Consider the following 13,068-nt stretch of genomic DNA (forward strand, 5'->3'; position numbering starts at 1 on the left):
ATGTAATTAAATTGTCCTGGATTTACATTTTTCAACGGAACACTGAACCAGCTAGACGCAAAATGAATTTACTTCCTGGAGTCACGCGATAGGCCGATTGGAACCGCGTGTCTTAAAGGGAACGCGTCCTGAATAGAAACGCATACCTGCAACATGGAACTTGTACGCGTAACAAAACAATAATATTATCAGTGCAATGATCAGTAATTAAAAATGAAACGATCCAATAAGAAATTAGAGGTTAAAGGTTCCATGACATGCTATTTTATGGATGCTTTCATATTCACCCCTTGCAAGCACGTGACCATGACCACGTGACGACGCCATGACGGCGTCGATTCCATACAAGTGCAACGGACCACACATATTGCGCTAAATTAAACTTCGGTATGATCCATGCAGCTAACAATATTCCCCATTTCATGTAATTCAAGGATAGACTGCACAACGAATGAGATTACCTAATTCATATTTGTACATTCAGTTTAAAAAACAACCAGAAGGCAGGGATTCTCTGAGGATTTGCACACAATGTAGATAAGACACTATTTGCCGGTAGATCCATTTATACATTTTATTGGTTTCTGATTGTGGCAGATAATTTAATTCACATTGCAGAAATGTTTCGCTTCAATTCATTTTCTTACATTGGAGATGACAGTAGTTGCAAATGCAAAGGCAAAATACATATAACAGCAACATTACCTTGTAATTTTTACAGAGATTGAGGGAGAAATTGAGGTGGATTTCAAGAGCGTTGAAAGGGACATGACAGGAGACAGAGAGAGAAATCAAGAGGCCACATTGCCAGTGGCAGGTGATTCAGTGGCAGGTGATCCAGGGGCAGGTGATCCAGGGATGTGTGTGCCGAGGGCCAGTCAGTCAGGGGTCAACAGTGAAGTAATAACTTTGCCAGGGCCAGCTGCTCCAGGGACTGCTGCTCCAGGGACTGCTGCTCCAGGGACTGCTGCTCCAGGGACCAGACTGCCAGGGACTGATGGGGCGACTGTGGAGGACCTAATAAGGCAACTAGAAAAGGAAAAATTATTGAGAAGGAGAGCAGAGAGGGCTCTTGTAAAACGAAAAAGAATCAATTTGGCACTAAGAAAGAGAAACAATTCAGTCAACAAGAATTTAAAACAAGTGTTTAATTCCGACCAAATTAGAGCCCTTGGACAGGAAAATAGACAAATACGGTGGGGAAAGGAGACAATTAAAAAAGCCATACAGGTTAAATTTACTGCTGGCACCACTGGTTACAAAACCCTCCAGCGAATGCATATTCCGCTGCCCAACATCCGGACGCTGCAAAGGAGGATGCAGCACGTAAAACTGGAGCCAGGAGTTTTGGGCGAAGTGTTTGAGATGCTGAGGCTGAAGGCAGGTGGTATGACGGAAATGGAGAGAGATTGTGTGCTCACCTTAGATGAGATGTCCATTACTCCAGGCGTGGAGCTCCATTTGGGAACGGGGAGGCTATTTGGCAATGTCACACTGCCTGAGCACAAAGGACAAGCGACACATGCACTGGTGTTTATGCTGGCTGGAGTTACAACACGGTGGAAACAAGTTGTGGCTTACCACTATAGTGGCAATTCCACCAATGGAGCAGTTTACCAGCCCATCATAATCAACATTGTTGAAGCAGCGGCATGTGTAGGGCTTCATGTACTGAACATCACCACAGACATGGGGAGCCCCAATAGAGCAATGTGGAAGTCCTTTGGGGTGACCTATGACAAGCCATGGATCCAGCATCCTGTTGAGCCAAGCCAGCGCCTCCATTTCATGCCTGACGTTCCTCATCTCGTCAAGAACTTGAAGAGTGCCATTGTCCGTGGTCACATCATCACCATACCACAGGATGTGGTGGAAAAGGAGCAGCTGGCATCGAGTGAAGTCTCTGTTGCCCCCTTAAAGGATCTGGTGTCCTTCCAGGAGGGCATGGCACTTAAGCTGGCACCCAATCTGTCCAGAGGTGTCCTGGAGCCTAGCCATTTCGAAAAGATGAAGGTGAGTTCAGCAATGCACGTATTCAGCAAGTCAACAAGTGCAGCCCTGAGGTACATGGTGGAGGAGGAGCGCAGACCACAGTCCTACCTTACAACGTCATGGTTTTTGGAGAAGATGGACCACTGGTTTGACCTCATGTCATCCCGCAATGTTGTTTGTGCCCTCAGTCATTTCAAGATGGAAGAGTATGAAAAGGCCATCAGCTTCCTCCGCGACTCGATCCATCTTTTTCGGGGCCTGAAGATCGGTCCCCAGGGCAGCTGGAAACCAGTCCAGACTGGACTGGTGATGGCCACAACAACAATTCTGGAGGTCCAGCAAGATCTGTTGAGACAAGGGCACAAATTTGTTCTCACAAGCCGGTTCACACAGGACTGCCTAGAAAATACGTTTTCTTGCATACGTCAGAGGAACTCCGTCCCGACACCTGTGGAGTTCCACTATGCACTACGGGCTGTCACTGTAGGGCAGTTCCTCTCCACAACACATACTGGCAGTTACCTGGATGATGCATCAGACCACTTGGCGGACTTCCTGGACACCCAGAACAGCAGCTGCAGTGCTTCTGAGGTTGTGAGAGTGGAGCAGCTGGTAGACCCATCACCACCTGACATGACAAAGACCGAGTCCTGTGTCCTCTACCACCTGGCAGGATACATAGTGAAGAGGGTTATCGGCTTCTCACTCTGTGAGGAATGCAAGTGTGCACTGGTGGAAAAAGTCACCAACATCGCAAGTGAGAGAGCTGTATTACTTGAATTAAAAGAATTTAAAAGGGGAGCATTATACCGTCCATCCGATGAGGTGTTCACTCTCCTGCAGAACGTGGAGCAGCTGTTCCGTTCTCAGACGAGTGATTCCCTCATGCAGTCCTCCAATGTAGTGGCACAGCTGGAAAGAGAGGCCATGGGTCTGGACAGCAACCTTCCCTCATGCCATGAGCTGAAAAAAAAAATCTTGTCAACATATATCAGGCTGAGGTTAAGGATTCAGTCAAACTGCATCAGGGCTGAGAGGAAGGTAAACAAGCATAATAAGGGGTATCTTGGAAGCAAGAGTCAGACTAAGAAGGCAATTTCAACAAAGCAGACTTCCTCACCTGAGGTCATAAGATCTAGGCCACTGCCAACCGGCTTACTGATTGCCATGGATGTATTTGGCCTCTCCATTCCTGGCCCACCGTCCGCAGCCCCCAGCCTCCTCTTATTCCAGCAGTCACAACAAGCAGCATCTACCAGCAGCCAACGCCAGCACCAGCCACCACCATCAGCAAACGTCGTCAGCCGCCACCACCAGCATCCACCAACAGCATCCACCAACAGCATCCACCAACAGCATCAGCAGTCACACTAATTTCTGTGTATAAAACATGTAAAATCTCAAAATGACTTGATTTTTTTTGGTGGAATAATGAGTTTTTCACCTAATAAGGCAACTAAAAAGGAAAAAATAATGAGAAGGAGAGCAGAGGGCTCTTACAAAACAAAAAATAATCAATTTGGCACTAAGAAAGAATCAATTTGGCACTAATAGACGGTGGGCCGAGACGCCGTATCAGCTTTAGTTTTTGAAAATAATGATCCCCATGGAGGGAGAACCTGGATCTTTGAAGTTTTAAAGTTTATTTTTTTCTCAATCAGATTTTCCTTGTTGGTACTCGTAATTCTTGCACATTTTTTCATAATCATAGTTTAAAGTTCGTTAAATTTTCAGGCAAACGCGGCAGCCTACTATGTCAGTGGAACCAATGGCACGCAGCGCTACAAATCACTTGATGTTATTAAACCAATCAGACGGAGATGCTAGGAACAGCTGTTGATCTAAACATTTACCTGGTGGACACATCACGAAATATTATAAGCTAAATAAGAAGCTTACACGTGTGTGGGTAAGTATTAATGTTGTTGGAAAATGCTAGCTATGTGCTAGTTATTTGTATAACCTTTGCGAGGCGGCGTGAGCTTCACGCGTGAAGCGTAGGAGACCTGAATCTATATTTCAATATCACTGACTATTCTCATCGAGTTTATATTAACATTATTCATGTCACACGATGTGAATAACCCAAATTGTTGGAGGTTAAGCTGTGGCAATTTGGCAGCTGGCCAGCGTCATTAAGAGCTTGTTAAGCCACGCACTCAGTATAAGTGTGTGAGTATAAGTAACGTTACTGGTTATTATATTGGTGTTGCCGTTATACCCAGAGAGAGGGATAACAGAAGGAATTTAAATGATCTAAAGACATGGTTCTCTGTGGTATACCCCAGTCAGCAAATTTCAAACAGTGAAGTAAACCCCCCTGAAATGTTGTTGAGCATAATGGCATGTTTTAATAGTTAGGCTAATAATGTATTGATTCATTAGATAAAAATGGACCTTTCTGTCTAAGTTTAAATTGTATTTAAACCAGCTTCGTGCCATATCAATTATGTGAAAGATGAATTCAACTAATGGAGTAACAATATTTCCACTAGGTGATACTCCCATGGCAGACAATGAGAAATGGTGCTCAAACCATACACTGTTGGTGAGTTAACCTTTATTCTAATATCTAACTGTTAATAAATCAGAATGCTTGGTAACATATTTACAGAAACAAATAACATTAACATGAACAGTACTCTTGTTTTCACCATGTGTTCTTGAACACGGCACTGGTTGATGAAGGGTGTTAGCCTCTCATGCTGGCCCTGGAACCACTAGTCATCTTCAAATGACCTATTGCCACAGTTTGTGCATTGGCACAGGTTTGTACATGGCAGCTCATGCATTTTGCAAGTGCACCTGCCCTTAACACAGTTTGTTTTTTTTACAAGAGCAGTGCACCAGTTCAAGGATTGCCTCTGGAGCTGGGGGAAGGGTCATCCAGTCCACTTCTAAGAATTCTCCTGCCATCTTCCAGCCATGACATTCAGGGGCAGGAATATCAGGCCTACAGTCAAGGCTCCTTCTGTGGACTGCAGCCTGATAGTTAGCACGCTGGATGTGCTTGTCCAAGCAGTCTTTGTTTGGAGGTAAGTCTCTCTCAGAGCACTTTCCTGACTTGAACAGCTTAACTCTTGCCTTGTTAACATCCATACACTCCTGATCATACAGGTCACATGTGAAAGCCTCCACTGCCTTGCAGAACTCTGGGGATGGAGAGAAACTTGTTCCTAGTTCTCTAAACAGGGTGATGTATTGTCTCTGGGAAATGAGCTTTTTATATGCTTTGGTTTTCCCCACCCCATATATAGCGCTCACAGTGTCACATCCAGAGAATGCATGCAGACCCACAAGCGCATCACATTTGTCTTCCCCGAGGTGGGCATGAAGCCTATTGATGTCAATAATATGTGGATTTCTGCCTTTGACTGTGTGAAAGTACAGGTGACCATCAATTTTGCTGCAGAACCCAAGAGCCAGCACAAAGACATCGGTGTCTGGGCTCTTGATTACCAGGTCACTGCTGTATTTTGCTGCATAAGCTGCATGCAACAAAAGTCTGGTGTCTGCTTCCTCCTGACTTGTCTCCAGGTCTTGAACCCGCAGTATTTGAAGTTCGTTTTTGCTTCCATTCATCTTTATAGCATGACATTTGTCCCCATGCCCAATAATGACTGTCGTGTTTCCTATTATTTTTTTTGCAGATGTGCTCCAGTGATGGAAGAAATACTCCAACAAGTTTTCTTTATTTTGCCCACATGCCAGGAATTTTCTCCACTGTTTTGGTGTTTTTTGATCATCACCATATATTTTAATTTTTTGATAGCCTTCTTCTGCTCGCCTGTTTCGCTCAGCATGTTTGATGCTATGGTGTTTGTATGTGTCACACACAAAATGGAGCTCTGTTGACTTGGTTTCCTTGGCTGAGTTGACCAGTGTCCTCAGTACATGGTCAGCATATAGGCCAAATGTTGGCTGTGGCTTTAGCTGCTGCACCAGAGCCATAGCATCCCATATCCAAACGGAGCCGTCTGGAATGTCCCTCACTGTTGGTGGTGGGCTGATGTCCTCCTCCAGTGTGTGCATCAGCTTTGCTTTGTTCGTCTTTACCAGAGAGCCGTCAAAGTTGGCAAGTGATTATGGCAAAGGACCCAGACTGTAGGAGAGCATTTCATTTATGTTTATTTGTCTGACATTTCCAACAACAATTAATCTGGCAAACAGGTTTCGGTGTGATTTCAGTGCGATTTCTTTTCCTTTGATGTTTGTGCTTGTACTGTGGCCAGTATCTTTGAACGTTTTCATTTTCATTTTCTTTATAGGGTCATGGAATGATCTCTTTGTCGTGGCAATCCTTGTCTCACACAACTCAGTGAGAGCTTTCATACCTCTTTCTTTCGCCCCCAGTAAATCTCTGGCAACACTGTCTGGTGCTTGTTGGCCAGAGGAGAGTTGTTGAAGAGACTCTCCAGCCAGTGAAGAGTCGAAAGGATTGACCATATTTTGGACAGTGGCTGTAATGCTCATCACATCAGCGTGGTCCCTCTGCATTATGGCGCTGTCCAGCTCAGAATGCAGATGTAATACTGGGCACTGTCCAGCCATTGCTTTACATTCATGTGTGATGGCTGCCCGCTCATGTTGTGTCAGGGTCCATCTGTGAACTGCACCTTTGTTTAAAGAGAACCCACTGATGCCTCCTTTTGTCTTTGAATCGCGATTGGCTGTTTGTTCAATGACCTGATCACATGCAGTGCCAGCAAAACCGTGCTGTTGATGTCTTTGTGCCACAAAGTCACCTGAAAGAAGCTGCTGATGTGCTGTGAGATGTGTATCTTCCAGACTGGACATCTCGACCCAGTATGCTGTTAAATACCTGGCGTAATTCACCTTGTCGCATGCAAAAAACCAGGGCAGCATAGATTGCACTGTTGACAAATGAAGAGTCCAGTTCCCCTCTCTGGTTGCTCTGATGAATAGAAGCAGAACTTCCACCATTTCAATGTAAATGCTCCAAAATGTGAATGTCTGGTTGGTTGAGCTTTTATTGACAAATCCTTCATATGCTTTCAGTAACTGCAGAAATGCATCAGATGTAAGCATGGCATTGAAATCTTCACTTGGAAACTTCTGATGCAAATCTGTTGTAATTTTCAGAGCTGCAGCATGATCCTCTTGTGTGAGGGTGTCAAGGTATGCCTGCCAGCGCAGTCTCTGGAGTGCTTCCATCAGAAGTTTGTGCGCTCTTATGCTCCTGTTGTATTGATGGCCTGTGATGACTCCATCAATGGACCCAGCAGCTACTACTTCAGATTCAATCATTATATCCTGAAAGCCGGCATCAGCAAACATCTTCCCAATGCAGGAGAGGAATGCCATGGCTGTGTGAAACTCTCCCATCCTTATGACAAGTCTTTCCATGTAATAACTGGTCTGCCAGCGGATCTCTTGGGCTTTGGCATATATGGCTTGATCCATGACTAACACTATTTCTTTTTGTTGCAGGCTGTCAGCGACAGCAATGGAGTGAGTCAGGATGGTGTGGACAGTAATGAGATCTGTTGGGCTAGCATCAATGACCGGTAAGTAACCTACATTTGTAGAGGGTAGGATTTTGTCTGTCTTTAACATAATGTTAAAACCTGTCCACCCAGGAGGGATTTTCCCCTGGGGCTCAGGCATTTTCATAAGATAGAATGCAGCATCAACTATTCTTGCAGTTGTTTGAGCATCTCTGTATTTGTTCTGCTGTAGATCTACTTTAAATGCAGAATTCTGTGGACCAGACCTCTGTCCTCTTGTGTATGCAACAAGATTAGGTAGTGGAGGATTAACAGAACGCTGTCTTGTTCTCTGTCTTGATGGCCCAGGTAAAGAAGCTGAATCATCAGCCATTGCCTGCTGGATAATTATGCCATTTGTGTTGTGTGTGGTTCCTTTGCCAGAAAGTGTCTCCTCTCCGAAGTCGTTATTATCCCAGACAAGTGTGGCAGGAACTCCAGCACTTATGTTTTCTGGGACATAAATTTCTCCTCTTTCTATCTGCTGGTGAGCCAGAGCTGTATCGTGCTCAAGGACATGGGAGTTGGATGAGCTGTGGCCAAGACCATTCAACAGGCCTATGAGCTGTGCTGAGCCAGTCATGTGCCGGACTGCCATTGCCAGAGAGCACTGTTTTGGCATGAGCCACCGTCCTTTGGTGCTCAAGGTAATGATGTCCTGACAGGTCGAGACTATCTTCCTTCTGTCTTCCAACATGACCTCAACACGCTCATTGTCTGACGGTTCCATTGAAATTCCACATGTCCATGCGACAAAGTTAAAAAGTTGATCTGGTACCATATTTAGGGCACTCTCAAGTGTCAGGTCCTTTGCTGTTGGAGGCCAAGGGAGCTTTGGTGAACTTTTTGCTGTGTTTCGAATGATATCTTTGAGTGTGAGAGCGGCATGATATAATAGCCGAGAACTATCTTTTGTGAAGTTGCCTGTATTATGTTTTGTGTGACTTGACCCTGGTGTGTCTGCATCATTGCCCTCAGATTCACTGTTGGATGAGGAGGAGGAGGAGGCAGCAACTTCCTGAAGGATCTCCTCAGCTGTCAGATCATCAACATATACAAAGTATGTTGTTGATGCTTTCTGAAATTTTAAGAAAGGATGCGACTTCTGAAGTCTGGCCTTTAGAGAATGTGCCTTGTAAGATGACACGGTAAGTCCTTCCCTTTGTCTAACAATGTCTTTAAACAGCATAGTAAGCCTAGAGAGTCGTAGCACCTCTCTTCCTCTTAACAGTCTCTCCTCAATCACTGTCGCACAGAAGTGCTTGTATGCATTTTCATACAGGTTGCGCTCTGTCTCTTTTGTTTTTTTAGAAAGATACCTGGTGTAGTCCCGGAAGCAGGTAAAGTGATACCTTGCCTCACTGGCCACCAAGTCCCTGTCCCGAATGTGGAGAAGCAGACACTCGTCTTTCCTGCCTTCAGCTGCAAGAAGCAATTTCCCGGCTGTGAGTGTTTCACATTGCATTAGTTTTTCTTTAATTCTTTTCCGGGTGTACGATTGGTGTTTGGATTTGTCATGTTTGCAGATAATGCACTGAACTGGCAGAAGGTGTGGTGCCCGCTTGGATGTGCAGAGGTCAGAGGTGTGTGACCTCAGAGCCCGGGTCTTCGCTGCAGTTCCCTCACCATCCTCTGCTTCTTTTTCTACCCCTGGCACTAAAAGGCAAGAAGCAGACAACACATTTAGGCCTCTCTTCCATAACATTAACAGATTAAAGGGATGGTTCAACATTTTGGCAAATTTGCCCATTGCCATAATCGCTATAGTCATAGCAGTAGGTTCGTTAACCTTTAATTGTCAGTGTAAGCTATTTTTAGAACGGCGGAGCGAAGCAGCAGGCTGCTCAGAGCTACACTATGGAGGCTAAGGGAAATTCTTGGTTTCTCTCATCAAACTAATCAAATACACAATCCAACCACTCAAACGCTCTGGACAATCACCACGCTATGAGATAATAACGAAACGTTACGAGACGGAGTTGTTTAAGAGGTAAATTCATGCAAAACCGCTGATGCGAGTTGCGTTCAGGGACAGTTTTTCAGCAAGCAGTCTCTGCATTTACCTCAAACGGCTCCGTTTCATAACATTCCATTATTATCTCATAGCGTGGTGAATATGCAGCTCACAACTTGTCCACAAAAGCGTTTTGGGATTTTGTATTCGATGAGGGAAACCAAGAAATCCCATGAGCCTCCGTAGCGTAGCTTTGAGCAGCTCACGGCTCTGCTCCGCCGTTCTAAAAATAGCTTGCACCAACAATTAAAGGTAACGAACCTACTGCTATGACTATAGGGATTATGGCAATGGGCCAATTTGCCAAAATGTTGAACTATCCCTTTAAAGATGTCAGGCTACTGGCATCACAATTATTATTTTGACCCTCAGTCACACTTCCAAAAAACTCTTTAATTTACAGTTGGGGACAAAACATCAGCTACTCTAAAAATAGGCCGTATGTGTGTGTATATATCAACAATCAACCTCAGTCAGTTCTTATCAAAAATACTAAATTCTATTTTTTTTTATTGTTTACCATTTTTATTGGCAAATAAAGAAGAAACAAAATTACCGACTTTCAATATAGTAAATGATCTGAGGTGGGAAATCTTTTGTATGTGTAAGATTGGTAACTAACAATTTTGTTTTTCTCTAGTTGAGAGAAGAAGACGACATCTGGTTGAAACGTTGCAGGCAAGTATCCAATAAATGGGGGGCTTTAATCAAGTGTGCGATTTTTTTTTTTCTTTTTAATATTGGTAAGGCAACAAAACTTATTTTGATGCATTAGGTATTTTGTAGTGTCAGATTTTCACTTTATCTCAATTTATAGTCAGTGGACATTTTTATCCCATTGACCTCCCGTGTGTGTGTGTGTGGCACCAGGCATTAAACTGAAGGAATCTCATTCATATTGATTATGTTAATTTTGTTAATAACTTGGATATAAATTATTTTTTTCTTGTGTTTAGACAAAAACTCAGATGGTGTCTCTCACCGAAGCGGGCGAGAGACACCATCAACTGGGACGAGGGGGCGTACACCCTCTCACACACCTGGGATTCCCTGCTCCAGAGACCACCCAGGGTGGAGGGGGAGCAGCCAGCTCGGCAGACCTGTCCGAGGCTAACATTATGTGCTACAGGGGGCTCAGGGGGAAACACCAGGAACATCCAGCGAGAAAGTTGTTATATCCGATTTTTTTCCACCCACATAACTTATGTCATACGAGTTACAAAGTTTGGTTCTCAAATGTAATTTGCATAATGTAATTGTGTTTTCATATTGTTTTTATTCACAGATTCACAGCTGAAGTTCAAGATTCACATTGACATGACTATTCTTTTCTTATTGGACACCTACCCTCTTTTTCTGCCTCCTTGTAAAATAAAGGCGCCTTTTCAAATCTTCTCTGGGCTCGTTTTATGTTTGTGATGTTGGTGAAGTGGCTGTAGCAGTCTCTGTGGTAGCCACAGTTAGCTGGAATAGCAGCAGGTTCCTGAAGTTTGAGGTTCACAGTTAACTTATTTGAAAGGACAGATAATGAAAGCACACATAATAAATAAAAAGATATATAGTCAAAGTTAATTTCCATTTTCAGTCTCTTGGCAAGCCAAAGCCAGCCATATAACTACTATATAGTATGACGACAAACCTGGGTTCTAAGATTAAATCTCAGCACTGCCTCTTCTGCCACAGTACTCTCTCTGGTACCAAGGTCTTTCCAGAGAAACAAGGCAGCAATAAATTTCCTCCATCCTGTGTCTGTAAACGGGGTTACAGGACCGTCTTTTTCCGAAACATGCATACAGCACTCCATTGTTTGCTAGCTAACGTAGTTTCAACAAGAGAAATGTAGTGTGGCTAATTGCGAAGTCATTTTTGTCGGATTGACAGGTGGAAAGAACTGTACTCCGATGCCGGTACTGACAGCAGTTAAACAAAATATCCCTGGTAACCGCCAGCAAACAAAGAAAAAACTTAAACCCCCGGGAAATTTCGAGGCTTGTCATTGGACAATAACTACAATGACATCATACATGTCGGACCCCGAGCATAGCTGCCCGCTCAGTTTGCCGGAACCAGTAACTCAGACAAAGTTACCGATAAACAAAAAATGTGCAAGAGGTAAGAGTGCCAACAATTTTTGTTTAATTTGTTGAAAAATGAAGATGTTGTACACAGAAAATTACGTCCTCCCTCGGTGGGGATCGTCTGAATACACGTAATCTCCCCTTGGCCCACCATCTATAAGAAAGAGAAACAATTCAGTCAACAAGAAGTTAAAACGAAAAAGCCATACAGGTTAAATTGACTGCCCATCATAATCAGCATTGTTGAAGCGGCGGCATCTGTAGGGCTTCATGTGCTGAACATCACCCTTTCCACGATATAGTTAAACAAACAGTTTTTTCTACTAGCTATCGCATCATAAAACCCGTCCTTAAATCAACCTAAATTATCCTAGCAATCCAACATAAATAACTAACTAACTAAAAGTTAGATTCACTACTGAACTTTGTAATTGTTGGTGTAGATACCATCACACGGCGAAGTCGAGCTAACAAACCAGCAGGCAATCGGTCGTCTACCAAGATAAAAAATATATATAATTACTCTGTGCATATACAAATAAATATCAGTATATTCCTCATAAAGGTCCTGATACAATATAGACAGCTGAAATTTCAAAAGAGGTAGCTATTTAATCAATTTACCCCTGGAGATACCTTCACAGATGGCGAAGTTGAGCTAACAAACTAGCAGGCAAACGGTCGTCTACCAAGACAAATATATATATAATTACGCTGTGCATATACAAATAAATATCAGTATATGCATCATAAAGGGCCTCTGATACAATATAGACAGTTGATAATTCAAAAGAGGTAGCTATTTAATCAATTTACCTCAGAAGTTACTCGGCGGCCAGCAATGGAAAAGAATAATCTCCTACGCCGTAAAATGGTTGTTTGGAACTATTCGAGGCTCCATACCCCGGAAGTAGGCACTACAACGGAGTCCAATGGAAGTGTCGCCACTCTGTTATATCTACCACTCTGGTTTTAGCCACTGGGGGACTATAGGCAGGCTAGGGGAACTCATATTTATGTTAGAAAACCTCATAAAGAGGGATTTTCATGCCATGGAACCTTTAATATACATCGTCCAGTAGGTTATCTGTTTACAACTGTCATGAGCCAGATTCGATAGTCAAATAGTCAAGACAATCAAATGGTGAGGATACACAATACCACCCCCCACCCTCCCCTTCCCAAATCAAACAGGCAACTAAAGCAAATTGATAGACATAAACAACTAAAACAAAATAAACACACAACTTTCTGTTAAATGCTTGCAGTGACAGATAATATTGTAGAACACACACACACACACACACACACACACACACACACACACACACACACACACACACACACACACACACACACACACACACACACACACACACACACACACACACAAGCAAGTCGTAGGGCATCAGAAGCTGAGGATTGGTGCGCAAGGCTTAATTTTGAGGATGGTGTCTATAAGCGTGGGAGAAGGTGT

At 43.6% G+C, this 13,068-nt stretch overlaps 1 protein-coding gene and 2 long non-coding RNA genes across 8 annotated transcripts; 2 read left to right on the top strand and 1 right to left on the bottom strand.

The window, feature by feature from the left end:
* Positions 1-367: 367 nt before the first annotated feature.
* On the bottom strand, positions 368-2,934 carry LOC307074354. Of its 2 annotated transcripts, XR_013811786.1 has the most exons (6): positions 2,803-2,934; positions 2,515-2,658; positions 2,101-2,337; positions 1,422-1,990; positions 1,229-1,305; positions 946-1,029 (listed from the first exon to the last, which is right to left on the bottom strand). It is a non-coding gene; the product is annotated as an uncharacterized lncRNA (long non-coding RNA). The 2 variants fall into 2 exon arrangements; XR_013811785.1 differs by lacking the exon at positions 1,229-1,305 and having other exon boundaries at positions 368-1,029.
* An 855-nt stretch (positions 2,935-3,789) lies between these two features.
* On the top strand, positions 3,790-5,964 carry LOC307074355. Of its 2 annotated transcripts, XR_013811788.1 has the most exons (5): positions 3,790-3,901; positions 4,488-4,540; positions 4,835-5,027; positions 5,110-5,529; positions 5,643-5,964. It is a non-coding gene; the product is annotated as an uncharacterized lncRNA (long non-coding RNA). The 2 variants fall into 2 exon arrangements; XR_013811787.1 differs by having other exon boundaries at positions 5,110-5,964.
* A 737-nt stretch (positions 5,965-6,701) lies between these two features.
* On the top strand, positions 6,702-10,306 carry LOC307074353 (uncharacterized protein). 4 transcript variants are annotated; one of them, XM_079734470.1, is made up of 8 exons: positions 6,702-6,969; positions 7,096-7,359; positions 7,444-7,520; positions 7,996-8,146; positions 8,478-8,647; positions 8,811-8,944; positions 9,026-9,162; positions 10,154-10,306. In XM_079734470.1, the coding sequence occupies exons 2-7, from the start codon at positions 7,105-7,107 to the stop codon at positions 9,088-9,090; spliced, it is 852 nt and encodes a 283-aa protein (XP_079590596.1). In that variant the 5' UTR covers positions 6,702-6,969; positions 7,096-7,104; the 3' UTR covers positions 9,091-9,162; positions 10,154-10,306. The 4 variants fall into 4 exon arrangements, with proteins under 4 accessions (XP_079590596.1, XP_079590595.1, XP_079590594.1 ...); XM_079734469.1 differs by having other exon boundaries at positions 6,702-6,942; XM_079734468.1 differs by having other exon boundaries at positions 6,702-7,359.
* The last annotated feature ends 2,762 nt before the right edge of the window (positions 10,307-13,068 follow it).

This window comes from Pollachius pollachius, assembly GCF_949987615.1.
Source record: "Pollachius pollachius genome assembly, chromosome: 4".
NCBI lineage: Eukaryota > Metazoa > Chordata > Actinopteri > Gadiformes > Gadidae > Pollachius > Pollachius pollachius.